The 22,727-nt window shown below is 33.2% G+C and overlaps 2 protein-coding genes across 3 annotated transcripts; one reads left to right on the top strand and one right to left on the bottom strand.

The window, feature by feature from the left end:
* Positions 1 to 17,342: 17,342 nt before the first annotated feature.
* Positions 17,343 to 17,773, bottom strand: LOC120144720 (UDP-arabinopyranose mutase 1-like). The gene has a single exon (XM_039158719.1). The coding sequence runs from the start codon at positions 17,691 to 17,693 to the stop codon at positions 17,343 to 17,345; it is 351 nt and encodes a 116-aa protein (XP_039014650.1). The 5' UTR covers positions 17,694 to 17,773.
* A 223-nt stretch (positions 17,774 to 17,996) lies between these two features.
* Positions 17,997 to 22,009, top strand: LOC120144613 (palmitoyl-acyl carrier protein thioesterase, chloroplastic-like). Of its 2 annotated transcripts, none has more exons than XM_039158645.1 (7): positions 17,997 to 18,036; positions 18,904 to 19,498; positions 19,635 to 19,768; positions 20,473 to 20,586; positions 20,915 to 21,086; positions 21,204 to 21,272; positions 21,698 to 22,009. In XM_039158645.1, exons 2-7 carry the CDS (start codon positions 18,998 to 19,000, stop codon positions 21,962 to 21,964), a joined length of 1,257 nt encoding a protein of 418 aa, XP_039014576.1. In that variant the 5' UTR covers positions 17,997 to 18,036; positions 18,904 to 18,997; the 3' UTR covers positions 21,965 to 22,009. The 2 variants fall into 2 exon arrangements, with proteins under 2 accessions (XP_039014576.1, XP_039014575.1); XM_039158644.1 differs by having other exon boundaries at positions 18,016 to 18,046.
* The last annotated feature ends 718 nt before the right edge of the window (positions 22,010 to 22,727 follow it).

Below are 22,727 nucleotides of genomic sequence, written 5' to 3'. Positions count from 1 at the left end.
CCCTCTTTGCAAATCGTTCCGGTTGTCGTTTCGAGCTTCCGAAAATCCTAACAGATTCCCCTTCAAGGGGGTATCGATTCCCTCTGCACCAAAAATGCTAAAATAAGATTTTAAGAACACAAAATGCTAAATTAATTTTCTCTAGTTGTATTGGCAACTCATATATAAAAAATTAATCATGTTCAATCAATCAAATTAATCCTTAAACTACATTTGAACATAAATTTAATTTTCATTAAGAATCATAAACCCCCCCTAACTAATAGCAATGAATGTAATCAGAAATTACTATTATAAGCATTTTTCATTTATTCTTTAAAGTGTTAAAATTATTTTAAACACTAAGTGAAGATAGGTCGGTCAAACCTAATTATCTCCTAAGTGTCCAAAATCTTTCCTTGTCTAAAGGCTTTGTAAAGATATCCACTAATTGATGCGAAGTATCAACAAATTCTAGAACTACATCTTCCTTATTGACATGGTCTCTAATGAAGTGATGTCTTATTTCAATGTGCTTAGTTCTAGAGTGTTGGATGGGATTTTTAGTGAGACAAATAGCACTAGTATTGTCACACTTGATAAGAATAGTACCTACTTCAATTCCATAATCAAAAAGTTTTTGTTTCATCCATAAAACTTGTGCACAACAACTACCGGCTGAAATGTATTCCGCTTCAGTGGTAGATAATGCAACACAATTTTGTTTCTTTGAAAACCAAGAAATCAACATATTTCCAAGGAATTGACAAGTACCAGAGGTGCTTTTCCTATCTAATTTGCATCCTCCATAATCCGTATCAGAAAAGGCATGCAAGCTAAAGCTAGAGTCTCTAGGATACCAAAGTCCTAAACTAGGAGTGTCCTTAAGGTATCTAAAGATTCTCTTAACAGCTAGTAAATGTGATTCCTTAGGGCATGATTGAAATCTAGCACATAAGCAAACACTAAACATAATGTCCGGTCTACTTGCAGTTAGATAAAGTAAAGATCCAATCATTGACCTATATAATTTAATATCTACATATTTACCTCCTTCATCTAAGTCAAGCTTTGTTGAAGAGCTCATTGGAGTGTCATGAGGTTTACCATTTTCTAGTCCAAACTTCTTGAGCATATCTTTGACGTATTTAGCTTGATTGATGAAGATGTCATCTTTTCTTTGCTTGATTTGGAGTCCCAAGAAAAATGAGAGCTCTCCCATCATGCTCATTTCGAATTCACTTTGCATTAGCTTAGAAAATTCTTGGCAAAGAACATCATTAGTAGAACCAAATATTATATCGTCAACATAAATTTGAACTACTAATAAATCTTTACCTTTATGCTTTAAAAACAATGTAGTGTCAACCTCCCTTTTGAAAAACCTTTTTCAATTAAAAAGTTTGACAATATTTCATACTAAGCTCTTGGAGCTTGTTTTAAACCATAAAGTGCTTTTATCAATTTAAGAACATGATTTGGAAATTTTGAATCTTCAAAACCTAGAGGTTGTTCCACATACACTTCTTCTTTTATAAAACCATTTAAAAATGCACTTTTAACATCCATTTGAATTCATGAAAACATGCAAATGCTAATAACATTCTAATTGCTTCCATCCTAGCTACGGGAGCGTATGTTTCATCATAGTCTATTCCCTCTTCTTGAGTATACCCTTGAGCAACAAGTCTAGCCTTGTTTCTTACTATATTACCACTCTCATCAAGCTTATTCCTAAATACCCATCTAGTACCTACAGTAGATTTATTACTAGGCCTTTCAACTAATGTCCAAACTTTACTTCTCTCAAATTAATTTAACTCTTCTTGCATAGCCATAATCCAATGTTCATCATTTAATGCTTCTTTAATATTCTTTGGCTTTATGCATGAGATAAATGCAACATAATTACAAATATTTCTAAGAGAAGATCGAGTTGTTACCCCTTTTGATGGATCACCTATGATTTCACCATCCTTGACATAGTTGTACTCTCTTGGATAAGATACTTCCCTTTCTTCAATGATTGGATTCCCGAGAGGATCATGAGTTACCTCATCTTTTGTTTCTTCCTTTGATGATGGTTCTCAAACGTCATGTCTAAGGTCATTTTTAATGCCTACATCATCATTCACACAAGAATCCTTCCTCGGAAGGGGATTATCATCGAAAACAACATGTATAGACTCTTCTACAACTAAAGTTCTTTTATTAAATACTCGATAAGCTTTAGAATTTAAGGAATAACCTAGAACAATTCCTTCATCACTTTTAGCATCAAATTTGTCAAGGTTTTCTTTACCGTTGTTCAAAACAAAACATTTACATCCAAAAGGATGAAAATGGCTAATGTTAGTCATTTTATTTTTAAAAATTTCATATGGAGTTTTCTTTAAAATTGGCCTAATCATTACTCGATTTATAACATAACAAGCGGTATTTGTGGCTTCTGCCCAAAAATATTTTGGCAAATTATTTTCACAAAGCATGGTTCTAGCCATTTCTTCTAAAGTTCGATTTTTCCTCTCAACAACTCCATTTTGTTGAGGGGTTCTAGCTGTTGAAAAATTATGGCTAATGCCATTAGAATTACAAAATTCAGTAAATCCAAGATTTTCAAATTCAGTGCCATGATCACTCCTAACACTAATTATAGAGTAACCTTTTTCGTTTTGGATTATTTTTGAAAATGTGATGAAAAGTTCTAATGCTTCATCTTTAGTACTTAAAAATAGAACCCAAGTATATCTAGAATAATCATCTACCAAGACAAATGCATATTGTTTTCCACCCAAGCTAGTAGTTGATACGTCATTAATGGATTTATATAGATCAATTGTAATACTCTACTAGTTGATACGTCATTAATGGATTTAAAAGAAACTCTCTTTTGTTTTCCTTTAGCACAAGCATCACAGATTTTATCATTATCAAATTTTAGTTTAGGCAGCCCTCTTACTAAGTCTCCTTGAATTAATCGTTGCAAAACACTCATGCTAGCATGTCCTAGTCTCCTATGGAATAACCAACTATCATGCTCATCTTTTGCAACTAGGCATGAATTAGTCACATTAATAGAATCTAAATGCACCATGTACATGTTTCCTATTCTATGACCAACAAGCATAATCCGATTAGATGTAATGTCAATAACTTTACAACCATTAGTTTCAAACATGACATTGAATCCTTTATCACAAAATTGACTAATACTCAAAAGATTATGCTTTAATCCATTCATATATAAAATATTTTTAATTTGAATGGAAGAGGTATTACCTATTGTACCTATACCTTCAATGTGGCCTTTTGAATTATCACCAAAAGTCACTTCTCCTCCATTTTTGGCGTTTAGTTCTATGAACCGACTTTTGTCTCCGGTTATGTGTCTTGAGCATCCACTATCAAGGTACCATGAATTTGAATTTGTTTCCCGTGCCTTGCAGCAATGCTCCTTTCCCTACAAACATAGATTAATTTCTAATTTTTGGTACCCAAATTCTTTTGGGTCCATATTTATTAGTTTCCAAAATCCTAGTCCCCTTAGGTATCCATTTGTGTAGGATATCTTTATCTTTAGTAGTAATGAGTTCTTTAGGAACCCACATACTTCTAACAATTTTCCATTAGAGGTTCTTTGGGGACCTCTATGATTGTAATTTTTAAAACCTTTTCTAACAAAGTTTGATTTTGAATTTTCTCCTTTTTCAAAACGTTTTGTTTCAACTTTATCAAAAGAAGTTTTAAGATCATCAATTTTCTTTTGATGATCATCATTGACCTTTGAAAGTAAATTTTGCAAATCCAAATTTTTCTTTTCAAACTCTTCTAGTTTGATTTGCAAATCTTTGATTTTACTTTCAAGATCGTTGTTGGTTTTGGATATGAGTTTATTTTTATTTTTCAATTTTGAAACATCATTTTTATATTTTAAAAACAATTTCTCATAATCCGAAGCCAACCCATTGTATTCCTCTAATAGCTCATCATAGGATAAATCATCAAAATCAGATGAGTTAGAGGTTACCTTAGAATCTTCCCCGAATGCCATCAAGCACAAGTTTGCTACTTCTTGTTCCTCTTCATCGGAACCTTCTTCATCGCTCCTTGTAGCCACATGAGCCTTGTGCTTATTCTTTGATTGACCCTTTCTCTTCAATTATGGGCAATCATATTTGACATGCCCCAGCTTTTTGCATTCATAGCAAATGATCGGGTCCTTCTCTTTTGGTTCATTTTTGAGGCTTCATTTCATTTGAATTTTCTTCCTCGGTAAGGTCTCATCATTTTTCTGAACCGTTTGGCAAACAATGCCATTTCCTCGTCATCTTCATCTTCATTCGAATCACTCTCATCTTTTGTGGATTTGAGAGCAACTCCAATGTTTTTCTTATTCTCCTTCTCATTTGGTGTCTCGTCAATCTTATCGAGGTCCACCCATCTTCAAGCATCATTTCATGAGTGAGGAGGGAACCTATTAGTTCTTCAAGAGTTAAGGACGTTAGGTCCTTAGACTCGATGATTGTCGTCTTCTTTGATTTCCATGATTTTGGAAGGGAGTAAACTAACTTCCTCACAATCTTTTCATTTGAAATGATTTCTCCATATGATTTGATACCATTGAAAATCGTTGAGAATCTATCTGTCATAGCTTTGATATCTTCATTTGGTTTCATCCTGAAATTTTCATAGCTATGCGTTAGAATACTAATTTTATATTTTTTTACCTCATCGGTACCTTCATGCGTGACTTGAAGCTTGTCCCATATTTCTTTGGCGGTTGTACAAGATGAAACTCTTCCATATTCATCTGGTCTAAGAGCTCAAAATATGATATGAATGGCTTTAGAGTTGAGTTGGAACAATCTTGTCTCTCTTTCACTCCATATTCTTGGATGAGTAAGAGGCTTGATATATCCGTCTTCTACAACATTCTATGCTCCCATGTCACTTGCTTGAATGAAGTACATCATCCAATTTTTCCAATAGGCATAGTTAGCCCCATTGAAGAAATGAGATTTGTTGACGGGCATTGAATCGAGACCGGAGTCGAAGTTTGAAGTAGAGGCCATTGATGACTTTGATTATCGATGTAACTCTTCCCGAATCAACTCAAGAGGTGATTAAACCTTCAAATAAGTTAGGCTCTGATACCAATTGTTGAGTTAATTGATCGATGAATATGGCCAAGAGGGGGTGAATTGGCAATTAAAATTTTGGTGAAAGCTTTTGCAGAAAATAGAAAGTAATTGCAAACCCTCAAGAATTATACCCCAAATTCTTGAGAACACTCTCTCCCAAAGAGAGCAATACAAATTTGCAAACTTACAAGGAAATTCTCACAAGGTAGATTGTTTGCACAATTCTAGAACAAAGAAAAGAACACTCAAGAATGAATACAATTGAGTACAAGTAGTGTTCTTGAAAGAAAATGAATATTGAATAAAAAATAGGCTTGAAATGCACAAACTTGAGGTTTGATGTTTTCTCTTTGATTCTCTCTTGATTATAGTTGATTGTTGTTTCTTGTTATTGATCAATGGCTTCTAAGCTTGTTTAAATACACCTTGAATCACTTCTGAACGTTGGGAATCATTAATGAAGTTATTAGAGCCGTTTAAGTGTGAAAACAATTAATATTTCTTCTTGGAGCGTGGGGGGAATCGGTACCCCCTCATGGGGAATCGGTTCCCTAAGTGTAAAATTTAAATATTTCGACCGTTAAACAGGGGGAATCGGTTCCCTCCGAGCATCTGTTTTTCTCGGAGTCAAACCATTCAGGGGGAATCGGTACCCACTTGGGGGGGGGGGGAATCGGTTCCCTCTGAGCAATCTGGAATTTTTGGCATTGAAATGGTTCGAAATATTTTGTAAAATTGTTTTGAAATTATTTTAAGATTAAAACTTAATTTTACACTTGAGTAAGGATTAAAAATGACATTTGAAAGATTTGGAGTAATATTTTGATATTCGAATAATTATATCGAATATACTTAGAAAATCTTTTTGGAAAATCTTAAAATTCATTTAACTTAATTTGTTATATCGAAATATCAAAATGTTTTCAACACTCGACCCTTGGCATGCCAGCTATACCTCTAGCCCTCATGACATATAACATGGGCATTTTCACTTATATTTTTTCACATGTACACTTTCATATCATATATCATATAAGCTCATATGATTTCATATAACATGTATATCATTGCTATTTATTGTTCACATATGTTTTCTATAAATCACATAATACTCTTATATCCCTTTTCATATCATAATGTGTTCACATATACTATATACATTTATCATGTATCATATAAACTTGTATTCACACATATCATTTAACATATGCAATAATCAATAACACACATGTATCATGTCAAACATATGCTCATATTAATGAGTTCATGCATTCTAAAAAATAGGAAATAGACTTGTCGCAAGTCTTATTTCCATTAAACATAACACACTATCTAATATGCACTCACCTTGGCCTCACTAAGTTTCGATCCCCTTTTATGATTTGTTTTCTTTTGATCGAATCATAACTTGATGATCATGCCGAAACTTGTTCATTTTCGATATCTACATAATCATACATTGATACATATTAGTATCCAATTAATATACTCTAATCTATCATTTCTTAGACCAAAAGAAAGGTTTATTTATATTTCCCCTTGAAGTGCATCGATGCATTCTACAGTGTATGGATGCATCCCTTTACATGTGCATCGATGCACTCCTTATGCATCGATGCACTAATTGCATTCGATGTTTCCATTTTTAATGGGTGCATCGATGCACTTCCTGTGCATCGATAAACACTGAACAATTTCTGGAAATACCCTTGATGCATCGGTATACATTGAATGTGTAGCGATGCACATAGCCCAGAATTTATTTTTAAGCCCGAAAATCCACTCAAATCAACTCAAATGCTTCATCTTTCATCCCCTTTAATGTTCTTAACTCATATACACATGCTTAAACTAATTTATGTCCATATAAATCATCTTTAACTTCAAAATTCTATTACTCATATGTAACTCAAGAATTATACCAACTTTGCAACATGTTTTAATTCCAATTCTATGGCTTTTAACTTCTTAATTAGACCCTTGACAAGTCAAATTTAACTTCCAATTTAACTTATCCACTTTCATTCAAGATTTCCTTTAAAAACTTCTAATCTTTAATCTCTCTTGACTCCTTTATCTTATGGTTTTAAGATAAATTAAGCTTTCCTTAAGCTTAATTATCATCTAATGATCAAAACCCAACCTTAAAATCAACAATTAATCAACAAACAAAGAAACTCACCTTTGAGCTTGGAGATACGGGAGGAGGAAGAAGAAGAAAGAAAACTCTGGAGAATTCTCTCCTCTTCCATGTGGTTCCCTTATCTTATAAAGGGAAATAAAAATCTTACTTGACAATTGACCATTTTACCCTTTAATTCATTCACTAATTACCAAAAAACCTTCAACTATATTTCAAATAAGTCATTAAACTATTTAACTATTCTACTTTTATCACCAAATTTCAAAAATTCTCATTTTAGTTACTGACCCGAATTTCGGGATGTTACAAATCTCCCCTCCTTTAAAGAAAATTTGTCCTCGAATTTTCAGTGAACATATAACTTTTTCCTTTATACATTCATTTACTATAACTTATAATTTAAACAACAACCAGTAACTTCAATCCGTTTTTTCCTTTTCTCTCCTTCTATTCTGTATTTTCCTTTGACCATTTCTAAAATTTCATATAATGTCACTAATCACGTAGACATTAACATCAATTTTCATCACTTAACCTCATAAATCCATTTCTAATTACCTTATAACAATAACCAAACTCATTTTCCATCATCATTTGACCAAGAACACAACTTTAAATCTTCTTCAAATATGATTAAACATACACTTTAAAGAATCTTTTCACATCACCTTGCACATTTTTCGTACTTCTATATCGAACTTATCATCTACACTTCCACATAACTTTCATCATATTTGATCCCTTAAACTCAATCCTTTTTCATTTTTGTATTCCTTTATTCATTCCAAATTGAAATCTCCAAATACATAAATCATATATTTCCTTTCATATTCATATACTCTTGTCCATCACCTATACTCATCTCTGTGTACCAATGTTCATTGCTTCTTCATAACTTTGATAACCCAATTTACTTATACAAAACTTCATTCTTTACCATCTCTTATACTTGTATATTCCTTCCTTAAAGCTCCATACAATTACTTTTCTCCCTGTCTACCTCATAGTTATCTGATAAGAATACACAACTATATTCAGATCCACATCATAATTAATTAATTCAACTTTATCCTTTCTTCCAATTTTATAACTCTATCACCTTTACTCTGACAGCTAGTCAATAACATCTGTCCAATCTAGGGCATAAGCCCTAGTCAACCAATCACATACATCCTTTCCAATCGAACTTATCTCAAATTAGTTTACTTAACTTATCAAATTCACCTTTATTCTCATACATCCTGTAATTTTCGTTATTCAAACTCAACATTCTGACTTCCAATGTCTTATAAACTGATCATCGATATACCCATTCTTAAACTCTTCTTATAATTCCTTAGCTTGTATCCAAATCCACTTCATATTTATTTATTTTATTCTGACAATATCTTATAATTCCGGTACATTTGTATCACATACTCTGGTTAGCCAACGCTAACTCTTTCCATCTTAACTGCAAACCCTTATCATAAACACACTCTTGTTTATGCTCAATATTATCACTTCGTTTCAAACTCATAAGCTCTGACTTTATACATCTTATACGCTTGTCACTTATTCTTGAGCTATTCTATAAGTACTCACCACGTCATTTGATCTTTTTAACGGTCTTAAGGTGACACTTGTTCACCATATTCTATCTTATCCACATACTAATATCGTTTTTTCGATTCAAAATAATAAAGATCTTCTATCACTATTCTAATATGATTTCAACTTTCTGAAATCAACCTTTAATCTTATAAGACATTTTCTGAGGTTTTCGCTCTTCATCCTGCCTGGCCAGGACAGGTGAATTGCAATCACCATCAGATTTGTCTGCTATCGATTTACTATACTTTGACAATTTCTATAATCAATTCCTACTATATCATACAAATCTTATTCTATTAGCAAAACAGCATACTCCTTACACTATCAGATAAGAAATTTTCACTTTAAATTGGCATGTACACATTTTCAAACCTCATTTGACTTCGGTTTAAGCCTAGAATCGGCTAAACCTTAGCTCTGATACCATTAAATGTAACACCTCCAACCCGTATCCGAGTCTGAGGTGTCACATTGACTTTTCAAAACTCTGTTCTTTACAAATCCACTAAAATCTTATTTTCATCATTTAAGAAAATGAGTATTTTACATTAATAATTACAATCAAATTTTTCTTTAAAACTATCAGAGCATATTCAATTTAAAATCTTGTAACTACATGCCAACTAACTCTATAAACAAAATACATATGTTCAATATGTTTCTGATCTGATCATCGTAAGGAAAATACTTACCTGTCTTACTTCTCGCTATTGCACTCTCGTTTCTCATACCTACATGTGAAACAATAACATGCTAAGTCGTTGACTTAGTGAGGCATAAAACAAATAATAAAACTCTAACTCGTAATCATGCTTGAACCATTTCTACTAACATATCACATAGAAGCATCACATCCACATATACATATACTAATTCCTACTATGCACATTTCATATATTCATCTATAAAATAATTATCCATATGCGCACATATCATCCCTCACTTCATAACTTTATCATCTTATTACCATACTTTCACATACGTACACATCATTTTACCAAACAAACATATAGTATCACATAGCATTTTTTTTCTCATATTATATCCTTTATTTTAGCCCATGCATACATGTGAGAACTGTAGATATGTAAGTCTATTGAGGTTGTGCACTATGCTATCACCATAACTCGTATGGGGTCCCACTAGGGGCTATGAATTTGTCCCGAAGTACCACTATGAAATATCCCGAAGGACTGCGTAGACCCTCGACTCTTGGCATGCCAACTATACCTCTAGCCCTTATGACATATAACATAGGCATTTTCACTTATATCCTTTCACATGTACACTTTCATATCATATATCATATAAGCTCATATGATTTCATATGCATCTATCACGTAACTTATAACACTTCTCTTGTATTCATATAACATGTATATCATTGCTATTTATTGTTCACATATGTTTTCTATAAATCACATAATACTCTTATATCCTTTTTCATATCATACTGTGTTCACATATACTATATACATTTATCATGTATCATATAAAATTGTATTCACACATATCATTTAACATATGCGATAATCAATAACACACATGTATCATGTCAAACATATGCTCATATTAATGAGTTCATGCATTCTACTATAGGAAATAGACTTGTCGCAAGTCTTATTTTCATTAAACATAACACACTATCTAATATGCACTCACCTTGGCCTAATTAAGTTTCGATCCCCTTTTATTATTTCTTTTCTTTCGATCGAATCATAACTTGATGATCATACTGGAACTTGTTCGTGTTCGATATCTATATAATCATACATTGATACATATTAGTATCCAATTAATATACTCTAATATATCATTTCTTAGACCAAAAGAAAGGTTTATTTCTATTTTCCCTTGAAGTGCATCGATGCATTCTACAGTGTATCGATGCATCCCTTTACATGTGCATCGATGCACTCCTTATGCATCGATGCACTAATTGCATTCGATGTTTCCATTTTTAATGGGTGCATCGATGCACTTCCTGTGAATCGATACACACATTGAATGTGCATCGATGCACATAGCCCAGAATTCATTTTTAAGCCCGAAAATCCACTCAAATCAACTCAAATGCTTCATCTTTCATCCCCTCTCATGTTCTTAACTCATATACACATGCTTAAACCAATTTATCTCCATATAAACCATCTTTAACTCCAAAATTATATTCCTCATATGTAACTCAAGAATTATACTAACTTTGCAACATGTTTTAATTCCAATTATATGGCTTCTAACTTCTTAATTAGACCCTTGACAAGTCAAATTTAACTTATCCACTTTCATTCAAGATTTCCTTTAAAAACTTCTAATCTTTAATCATTCTTGACTCCTTTATCTTATGGTTTTAAGATAAATTAAGCTTTCCTTAAGCTTAATTATCATCTAATGATCAAAACCCAACCTTAAAATTAACAATTAATCAACAAACAAAGAAACTCACCTTTGAGCTTGGAGATACGGGAGGAGGAAGAAGAAAGAAAACTCTGGAGAATTCTCTCCTCTTCCACGTGGTTCCCTTATCTTATAAAGGGAAATAAAAATCTTACTTGAAAATTGACCATTTTACCCTTTAATTCATTCACTAATTACCAAACAACCTTTAACTATATTTCCAATAAGTCATTAAACTATTAAACTATTCTACTTTTATCACCAAATTTCAAAAATTCTCATTTTAGTCACTGACCCGAATTTCAGGATGTTACACTACTAATGTTTTTAAAGGATATATATACATTACTCTATTTTGTTGGAACACACTAGACATCCTATTTCGATCTCTTGAACTTGGTCCTTTGAATATTTCCTCTGAACTGATATTTCATGTCTTTTACTCGAAAAAATATTAGTGGAACCTCATCTCATCCCAAAAACATGTAGACGGTTGAATTAATAAGGGAAATTTATGTTTTTCCATTCATCTGCATGTCTTTCAACATCATTTAGTAGTTTTGTATTACTGAGCTTCCCAAAGATAATTTTTTGTACCCTCATTTTCAGGTTGAAAAAAATTGATCCAGTGTAACTATCGACATCTGTAATGGGAGTTCCTTTGGCTTGGGATGAAGAATATGGTACAAGGGTAATTAGGGGTCATGTAGGTTATATTTAATTTTTATGTTGAGTCTGAAACTTGTACGATTTTATTTATGTCTGTAATAAATGAATGGTTCTCTGAACTTGTATTTTAATTATAAATTGTTTTACGATTTTACGTGCTTTAACAAAAATTTTAATTTTTTGAGATTTTTACAGTGGGTCGCTCTGGTGTCCCTAATGTGACACTTGAGATCGGATCGGGTCACCCGCATCGGTCTGAGGGTGTTACACGCCTCTTCCTCCACTCCTAAATCTAGCCTTTCAAACTCATTATCAATGTCCCCCGTCACACCAATCCCAAACACTCAAACCAAAACCCCGAATAAAACAGAAGTGAACAACATTCCAAGTGACCGAAAACCCTAAGTTTGGGTAGAGAAAAACCCTATGTTAAGTCATAGATCAATTCTTTTTAGTTAGACATCATATTAACCATTTGGTATATTTTAGACAACAAATAATATATATATATTGTATCTTAGTATGTAAATACTTTACTCAAAATTAATAATATTTTATATATCTTAAATTTAAAAAATATTTTTTTTATTTTTGTCTTAACTTATCAAATATATTTTATTTTTATCTTAACTTATCAAATACATTTATTTTAACCTATTAAATATATTTTATTTTTATTTTAATATAAAAATATACATTTTATCGTTATTTTCACTTAAAAATAGATTTTATTCTTATCTTAATTTTTAAAAATATATTTAATATTTTATTATTATTTCAATATAAAAATATATTTTTATTCTTATCTTCACTTAACAATATATTTTATTCTTATTTTAAATTAAAAATTATATTTTATTATTATCTTAACTTTTAAAAGTATATATTTATTTTTTAAATATCTTAACATCAAAGTATATTTTTACTTAATAATAAAATATATTTTAAGTGAATTTTAAAATTATTTTTTTAAAATTAAAATAATAATAAAATATACTTTTAAATTAAAATAGAAATAAAATAAGATGAAAACATATATTTTATATTAAAATAAAAATAAAATATATTTAATAAGTTAAAGCAAAAATAAAATATTTTTTTGAAATTTAAGATATATGAAATATTATTAATTTTAAATAAAGAATTTATATACTACGATATAAGATTTATATTATTTGTTGTCTAAAGTGTAGCAAATGATTGTTTTGATTTAATGGTTTGATGCTTGATTTTTCATCTATGGGTCTTTGGTTTGATTACCTTTGCCTCATTATGTGTGGATTTATTTTCCTTCTATTTTGAGAGTCAAATTTATTTTAATTTATTAAAATTAAGATTAAACTTATAGAATATATAAGTAACAGGGATAGATTGTGTAATTATATCACGATGTTTTAACTGTCACCTTGTCTATTCCATTAAACATTAACACTAATTGATTTAGTTGAAGCATTTAAATAGAAAATAAAATCTGACAATAGTTAAGTAGACATTTGAACTTACGAATTGGATCAAAGTTGATTGTCGAAGCCTGCAGATATGATCCAATGGCGGTGGCGTCAACACCCGAATCATCTTGATTGTAACCACCTATAAAGGGATTGGTAGTGATGTGGTGGCATCCAAAGGCAAAAGCCCCGACGAAATTTCACCGATAAATTTAGGGTGTTAAAGGGTGGCATCGTCATCGGTGCATGGTCGATCTCATGCTTCAAGATGAGGTAGTAAAGTCATGTCTTTCTCGGATTCTGTATAACGGTTTAAGAAACCAATGAGGGGTTCGGCGTAATCGTCAAAACCCAACTTTTCCATAACCCAAGGCACGTCCTTGACTGTGATGGTCTAGTGCTGCGCTCATTGTGTAATGGAACTGATGAACTCATAGACAGATTCCTGGATGGTTTCTTTGGAGATTTTAGCATAGGGAGGGATTGACAGCGTACGACGCATGATGTAGGTGACGTTGGCTATCGGCATGAATTAATCTTGTTCGCGGACCTCCAATGGCATCGTGTTGGATTTGTTGATGGTGTTGCTGCTATTCTTGAAGTTTGAATTCCAGGAGTCCCCGTATCGAAAGAAGAAGAAGAAAAAACACGTTTTAGTTATTACTTGTCAAGTCAAACTATCAAAAAATTAAAATTAAACAAATCGACTAAAACCATTTTAAATTCATGACTAAAATTAAACACAGAAAACATAAAATATCTAATTTACTATCATCTATATTATAGACATGTACGCAATATAAACGATGTTGCTGAACATCATCTTCCAACCACACATTATATTTTTAAAAGTAAATGTTAATTTTTTACATTATTTATTTTAATTTTAAAAAATATTTTTTTTTGTTGGGTAAAGTATATGAATGGTTAATTGATTATAGAATATTACTTTATTAAGTCAATCAATTATTAAAAGTTATAAAATAATTCTCCAATTATAGGGAGTTATTTTTTGAGTCCCTTAACTATTAAAAGTTACAAAATAGTCACTTGACTATTCATTATGTTCCAAACTCGTTCTTTTATGTTAAAATATTGACGATAGTATGAGTTGTACGTTACTGAGATACGATAAAATCTGATCTCATAATCTCAAACGATTATCATATCTCAAACAACATGCTAGCGTCCCTTAGATAATCGTTATTTTTTTAATGAAGAAGGACGAGTTTGAAACACAATGAATAGTCAAGTAATCATTTTGTAATATTTAATTGTCAAAAGACTTAATACAAAATTCCCTATAGTCCAAGGATCATTTTGTAATTTTTAATAGTCAAGAGACTCAATAAAATAGTATCATATAACTAGTGTACCATTTGTGTACTTTACCCTTTTTTATTTTTGATAAACTACAGAGTTTGTCACTTTTGTTTCAATTTTATAAAAGTATGATCACTCGATCAAAAAAACATTAATACATAGTCACTTTTGTTTCGTTTTAATTAAGATGTGGTCACTTTTATTTTATTTTAATTAATATATGGTCACTGAGATGTTAATTTCTGTTAGTTTGATGACGTAGTACGTTAGTAAAAGGACTTAATTTTTACTTTAACCTGTGAACTTCAGATAAAATACTAATAAGGATCATTTTATAAATTCAAAGTAATTTAGGGATAAAGTTATAATTTCCCTTTTTATATGTTTTCTTCTCTCAACCCCATCTTCTTCCCTCTTCTTTGGAGACGATGATTTGAAGCCACGAACATCTGGTTGGCATCAGTAGCTTCTCATTGCAATGTAAGTACGTTCTTTTGACATTTTTCTACATTTTCGGTTATATGTTGCTAGTTTAATGCATTTGGTGCATGAATAGGAAATTTATCTGGTTTGAAGCTATGTTGCACTGATACGGATACGGGAACGGGGACAAGAAACGACAATTTCTAAAAGTACAGGGTACGGGGATGAAAAGGGTACGACATATAAAATAAATTTAAAATTATAAATAGATGTAAAAAATTATAAATAAAATCAAATACAAGACTCAAACCACAATATTAAGTTTAGTTGGGTTAGTGCATCATAATCAAGGATGTTTAGCCAAAGGCCATGAGAGACAGCGGTCGGAACACCCTCGCGGAGGCTGAAGGGGTATCCGTGGACAAAGTCCGCACCCTCCCGATACGGGTCGTACAGGGTGTTGAAGAAGAAGGGAGTGGACGGGGATAACAGGTTCTTAATGTGCTGCTCGAGTACATTGATCGCTTTGCCAGATGGGTCCTTAGCAACCTAACAACAATAAAAACAAGACCCAAATCTCAGATCTTGACTTGCAGATTGATGTTCATCATATAAAATGAATATATAACATCCAAGATTTTAAAATTCCATAGCTGTACATCACAATGCAAGCAGTCCCTTAATAATTGTAAGGTATATTTTCATGATTTAGGAACGTGCAAAGCTGCCAAAAGTGCACTCCATGTGAAGGGAACTTTGTAGACACCATAATGAAGGGTACAGAGGAGATTAAAATAACAGAAACCCACTACAAAAACACCACAAGAATTCAAATCAATGTAGAGATCCAAAAAATCGACTAAAATAGAAGGGAACTTACAAAGCAGTCATCATCAGGGAATCAAAAAGCGGAGCGCAACCGCAATAGCGGCCGCCAGGGGCGTGGCTAGGGCGGCGCGAACTGTGCAACCGCACAGGGCTCCCAAAAAATGGGACACCAAAAAAGTATATATATAGTGGCGTTTTTCCAATAAACGCCACTATAGATAGACCTATTGTGACGTTTTTTAAAAAAACGCCACTAGTATTGTGCAGGGCCCCAAAAAATCCCCCAAAAAAAAGTATATATATAGTGGCGTTTTTCCAATAAACACCACTATAGATGGACCTATTGCGACGTTTTTTCAAAAAAACGCCACTATTGTTTCCCCGAAATTGAATATATCTAAAAAATAGGGCCCCTTTATAAGAATTTATACAGGCCTCCCGAAACCTAGCCACGGCCCTGGCGGCCGCTATTTCACGGTAGCGCCGCTGTCCGAAACAGATAATCGGAAAAATTGCGGTGGGTGGCGGAATCACAACAATAACAATCTTTCGCGGCCGCAATTTAGCGTCTAACGACAAATATCGTCGATAACGGGACGCTATTCTCGTTATCCACAAGTTTTCGATTAAAAGAAACCCACTGCCATTGCTTGTTCTCATCATCAAAATAGAGCAAATATTAAAGAGAGAGAAAAGCAAACAAAGCTAGAGAAAATGATTAAGCCTCTTACCAATGGCTGAGAGCTAGTCGATAAGCAAATGGGTCTTCGTTTTTATGCTCATTCTTCTTCTTCACTTGCTGAAGATGGTATGTACTGCCACTTTCCTCTATTTTTTGAAGCTCTAATTTGCATTGTTTATGGATTATGTTTTCTAGGTTTCTTGCTTTTGTTTGAGAATTACATGTTGCTTTTAGGACTTTCTAATTTTTCTTTTGTTTTGGTGCTCTCTGCATGTGTTTGCTGATGAGGATTGTTGGAGTGTTGTCGTGGAGAAGAAGACAAAGGCTTAGTCTAGGTCAAGGAAAAGATTTGGGCTTGGGGTTCAATTTGGGTGAATATTTGGGTATTTAAATTTTTGGGTTGTTAAAGCAATGGACCGTTTATAATTTGGATTTTATGCTGTATTTTGGTGTATGGATCTTGGATTTTAAATTAGATTAAGAATTCAATTAAAAAATGTGGTAAACTTGTTACCGTTTATAAGTTAGAAGCATATGTTGTTACCTTAAAATGTATGATGGAAAAATGAGTCATCAAGTATAATTATTATATTTTATGATAAATTGTGCGAATTTTAAAAAAATTCACAACCTCGACACTCGCAGTAACCGCGATTGCATCCGTTATATCCGCAACTGCGATAAACGCGACGCGACCGAAAACGTGACCTTGAACGCTATTTAAATCCCTGGTCATCATCAATGGTGAAAATATACTTCTTCTTGGGGACCATGTAACCAAAGCAACGGCAAGCAGAGTCCTTGAAGGAAATGCAGGAAGCCTTAGGACCGAGGATCCTATTGATGTCATTCCTGTTGTAAAGCTCGTAGTCAAATCCCTCGGGGACCTTGATGGTCTTGGAAGGATCACCATCTTGAACGATGATGAGATGGTAAGGCTGGACGAAAGGCCTCCACATCTCAAGAAAGTCCAAGTTCCTTATGGTTGGTATAACTATGTCGAGCTCATCTTTCAGCAGAGCCACTGCTGGTGCTGCTGCTTGTGTTGCTGTTGCAGGCTCTGCCATTTTCACTGCAAAGAAGGAAAAACGAATAGAGAAACGGATTTTTTAACCTTCTTGCAGTTTAATTGTTGGAGGATTACTGATCTGATTCGAGAGGGAAAGCTGCTATGCCAATATATATAGATGGCAATGGAGTGACCATTCATTTATAAAATTGAAACAAAAGTGACCAACTCTATATTTTACCCTTTTATTTTTTGAAAGAGGTCAGAAAAAAAAAGAGGAGAGCGAACAAAGTGTTGGGGAAAAGCAGACTACAGAAGTTGATCGCGAGCCTTAGAAGGTACGGATCCTTTTAACACAATTTGCACTTTCTCAGGGAAACTTCTCACTTTTCTTCGTTGAGGTAGGGACGTGGAAGTTGTCTTTTCTCAACAAATTTGTAAGTTTTTTTTCTGTTGAAATGTTGCTGACAAAGGAAACGAGAAGTTGTGGATGTCTTGTTTTATTGTTTTCTCGGAAGGTTTCGAATGATGGTGGCGGCCATAGGAGATCCAATCTTTTTCTCTCATTTTCTCGGAAACCAAATGCCCTTTAAGTTGTATTTTGTTGTAATTTTCTCATGAAATGGAGAAATTGCAAAGATTGCTTGGAGAATGTTCCATTGTCTTGTAACTTGTGGCAAATTTGGTTGCTGTTCATCAATCATTTGTTTATTCCTTTTTTAAAAATCGGTTTACCATTGTTTTAGAGTTTTAAAATCGTCTTCTTTTCTTCTTTCCAGCGATTCCATCTCTGTTTTGCGACATATTTTCCTCGTCGCTGATTTATTTATTGAGTGACATATATACAGCAGCTCTCTGTTTTAAGTAGTGTAATTTTTAGAATGCTAGATCTTCGGAGATTAAGAACCTCTTTATATATATTTATATATTATTTATTGGTACGAACAAAATGATTTTAATAATTAAAGGTCAGCTCTTGGATTTAAATATAATATTTATTGCCACATGATTGAGATAATAATTTGTAATCACCTTAAATTAATAAATAAAATATATTTTCTATAGTTGGAAAATATTTTTTTTTTGAAAAAGGTGGAACCTGTTTTATCATTTCATGATAACGTTTTTTTTGGGAAAAGGTTGGACCTGCTTTCAAAATATTGAATATGCCATCTTCATTTTAGTCAAAATCTGAACACTTTTGTGCCTATATTTATTGTTAGTGCGCCTTTTGGAAATGTTCTGATTCTTTAATATATGTGATACAGTTGGTTCATGCACCAGCTGCTTGTCTAAAAAGCTTGCATTTTTGCAAAAGAAGGGATTTCAGCAGATAGAAGTTTCTTTTTAATTTATAAAATCATGGTTTCCACTGCTGCTACATCGTCATTTTTTCCAGTCACTTCTTCTCCGGACCCTTCTGAATCGAAAAACAAGAAGCATGGAACGGGTTCTACTAGCCTCGAAAGCATCAAGTTGAAACCATTGGCTTCTTCTGGAAGCTTGCAGGTCAAGGCAAATGCTCAAGCCCATCCAAATATAAATATAAATGGTTCCACAGTTGTGACGAGTCCTGTGGAAAGTTTCAAGGATGGTGTGAGTTCTCCTCCCAGAACGTTCATCAACCAGTTGCCTGATTGGAGCATGCTTCTTTCTGCTATAACAACCATTTTCTTGGCTGCCGAGAAGCAGTGGATGATGCTTGATTGGAAGCCAAGGCGGCCTGACATGGTCATTGATCCATTTGGCATAGGGAAGATTGTTCAGGATGGTCTTATTTACAACCAGAACTTCTCGATTATATCATATGAGATAGGTGCTGATAGAACAGCATCCATAGAGACATTAATGAATCATTTGCAGGTAGAGTTATACCTCTTTGGCTAGAATGTTTGAACAAGTAACATTGATAACCAAAATTTTATTCATTTTTTTTGTAATTTTTTATGTAGAGATATTGCATAAGCCTGAACTTTCGTTAATATCTCATATTTGACAGGAAACGGCTATAAATCATTGTAGAAGTGCTGGACTGCTTGGAGAAGGTTTTGGTGCAACCCCTGAGATGTGCAAGAAGAACCTAATATGGGTTGTTACGCGGATGCAAGTTGTGATTGATCGCTATCCTACTTGGTAAGATGTACTTTCTTGCACACGATTTGCTCTTATAGCAACAATTCATAATAATCCACTTTTGCTCTACCCGCATTGCGTATAGTTGTTTATAGCATCGTGATGCTATGTTGATACAAATTTTATATGGAGGATGAAGGGGTGAGTAAATTTGTTAATCAAATGATTAAGATTCATAATCACTTTGCTACTTTGTAGCTTAACTATCAGATTGATAAATTTTCCATCCTCGCTTCTTCCTATCCTTAATACCAAGCAGAGCCTAAGGCATCTGGCATGTGTTGTCGCTAACTAGTTTAGTTCTTGAATTTTGGCAATATATACATGGACTCTTGATGACTGATTTGTTCCATAAGACTATATTCAATAATGTGAATGTTAATGTTCTGCATTTCGTTAATTATCTGCGTTACATCTCACCTGTTCATGTTTTTCCCCTTAAAATGTGAATGTATGTTGTTTAAGCTAAAAGGTCATAGTATAAAGTTGAAGACAATTGAATCTAACCACCAACAATGAATAAGAGAAGGACGATAAACCCTAAACCCTATTTGAATCTAGCCACCAACAATGAATGAGAGATTGAATTTTGTTTTGGCATCGTTCTTTCTTATATATCACAAAAGTTATTAGTTATTGATGTATTATGAGTAGTTTGAAATTTGTATTAGTGAACATTGAACTTATTTATGTCTGTCATGTAGGGGTGATGTTGTTCAAGTAGACACTTGGGCCAGTGCATCTGGGAAGAATGGGATGCGAAGAGATTGGCTTGTCAGCAATAGCGAAACTGGTGAAATTTTAACAGAAGCCACGAGGTGGGGCATTCTTTATAATAGGACCACAAACTTTTACATTTTTTTGTGTCGTAATCTGTTGTTTTGTGCCACAAATTTGCTCTTCTCACAAGAAAAATGTAGGAATAGCAAAAATATGAAATAACTGAACTGTAAAATATTTCAAAATTTGTTTTGCTAGCATTTAATGTGTTTTCAATCGATACATGAGTTGATATTTTGGTTTCCCTGGACACATTGAACTACCATCTCCCCCATATGTATTTTTGGTTTGGTTGCACATTCTTCAATGGTGTTTCTTGAGTGACTAATCTGGGTCCCCTCTGTTTTGGTTTTGGTGAATGTGCAGTGTGTGGGTGATGATGAATAAACTGACTAGAAGGTTATCTAAAATTCCAGAAGAGGTTCGTAGAGAAATAGAACCTTTGTTTATGAATTCTGATCCCGTTCTGGCTGAGGACAGCCAGAAACTAGTAAAACTAGATGACAGATCGGCTGAATATGTGTGCAAAGGTTTAACTGTAAGTCCCTGCTGCTCCCATCTCTCTTCTTCTGTATAATTATGGCGTTCGGCACTTACAGTTATCTTTCTCTGTTCATTTGTTGCTTTCACAATACGCTTTATTTCTCGTTTGCAGCCTAAATGGAGTGACTTGGATGTCAACCAGCATGTGAATAATGTGAAGTACATTGGCTGGATCCTTGAGGTAGACTCCCTCCAGTTACATTTTAAGGATTTTCTTTTGAACCTGCGCTCTCTTATGTCTTCCCATCTGGTGATAACAGTTGAACCAAAATCATAACAATTTAGTACCTCTGATGCTGAGCTGGAACTTGCTTCTGCCTAGAAAGTTCGAAACAGGCTAGACTTAACTATTTTACCTTGACTTCTGGTTTATTCAGGAAAGAGCAGAAATTCGTGCCTTAAAAGAAAAAAGAAAAAAATAACTGCTTTACCATAGCATTTCTGAGAAGTGATTAACGTTGCAGTTACTGATAAAAACAAATTATGTGCTGATGACTTTGCTTGGCTAGTATGAAATTGCATTTTGTGTTCTTCAAATCTGCATGAATTAAGCCATTTATATGTTTGGTGTTTACATTCATTTTAACCGGAAGTTAATACTTGCAGAGTGCACCATTGCCAATCTTGGAGAGTCGCGAGCTTTGCGCCATCACTCTCCAGTATAGGAGGGAGTGTGGGAGGGACAGCGTGCTGCACTCGCTAACTGCTGTCCCTGATTCCGATGTGGAGAACACCAGAAATTCTGGTGAAATTAACTGCCAGCACTTGCTCCGAGAGGACGGGGCTGAGATTGTGAGAGGGAGGACCCGATGGAGGCCTAAGTATGCCAAAAGTCTCGGTAATGTGGATCAAATTTCTGCAGAAAGAGCATAGAAATCCAAGACTCTGAATCATGGCCGGAGAGTGAAGAGGCAGCAGTAATCTATGTATGTTTTGGGATTTATACATATATTATGGGCTCTTTCCACGAAGGTGGTTCAGCTTTTGGGAATCAATAGCCATGCAAGATGGATCCCTATATTATGTTCTTTTAACCAGTTAGAGTCTGGCTAGTTTAGGATAAATTTTTCTTATTTGGCAGGATCTGTATATTATTTTTGTCCTTTTTTTAACTTAAATCTGCTTATATTTTTTCTTATTTTTGAATTGTTTATTTTGCATTTTTTTGGCAAATTATTTTGCTTACCAGTGTCAAGATTTTATTAATATTATGCCTTCCTTAGCCAATATCACATTTCTATGTAACATGACATTTTTGACAATTTTATTTCATTTTTAATGACTTTGTTTGGACTTATTTAAACCAAAATGAAATAATAATAATGATAACTAACTAATCAAATTTTCCAATAATCTGATATATTCTCTAAAGGGAGCTATTTAGACTATTTTTTTAACTCTTAGATCAAAACTTAGAAAGTTATTTTTTTCCTTTTATATCATTTCTCCTCGACAAAACTTTGAAATCAAAGCATCAATGTTTATTTAATTGCATTTTGTTCAGAATTTGCTTCAAAAAATTGTATTGTTTGATTTGTAATAACCTTAGAAGTGGGTTTGACCAGCTTAGCATGATTAATGAAACAAAGTTTAATCCAGTTACTTTCTCTTAGTCTTGTTGTAACCCTAGTGTAGA

The sequence above is a fragment of the Hibiscus syriacus genome, unplaced genomic scaffold (genome assembly GCF_006381635.1).
Source record: "Hibiscus syriacus cultivar Baekdansim isolate YM2019G1 unplaced genomic scaffold, ASM638163v2 tig00110890_pilon, whole genome shotgun sequence".
Taxonomy (NCBI): domain Eukaryota; kingdom Viridiplantae; phylum Streptophyta; class Magnoliopsida; order Malvales; family Malvaceae; genus Hibiscus; species Hibiscus syriacus.
The sequence above is the reverse complement of the archived record's forward strand: the minus strand, read 5'-3'. Positions and strand labels throughout refer to the sequence as shown.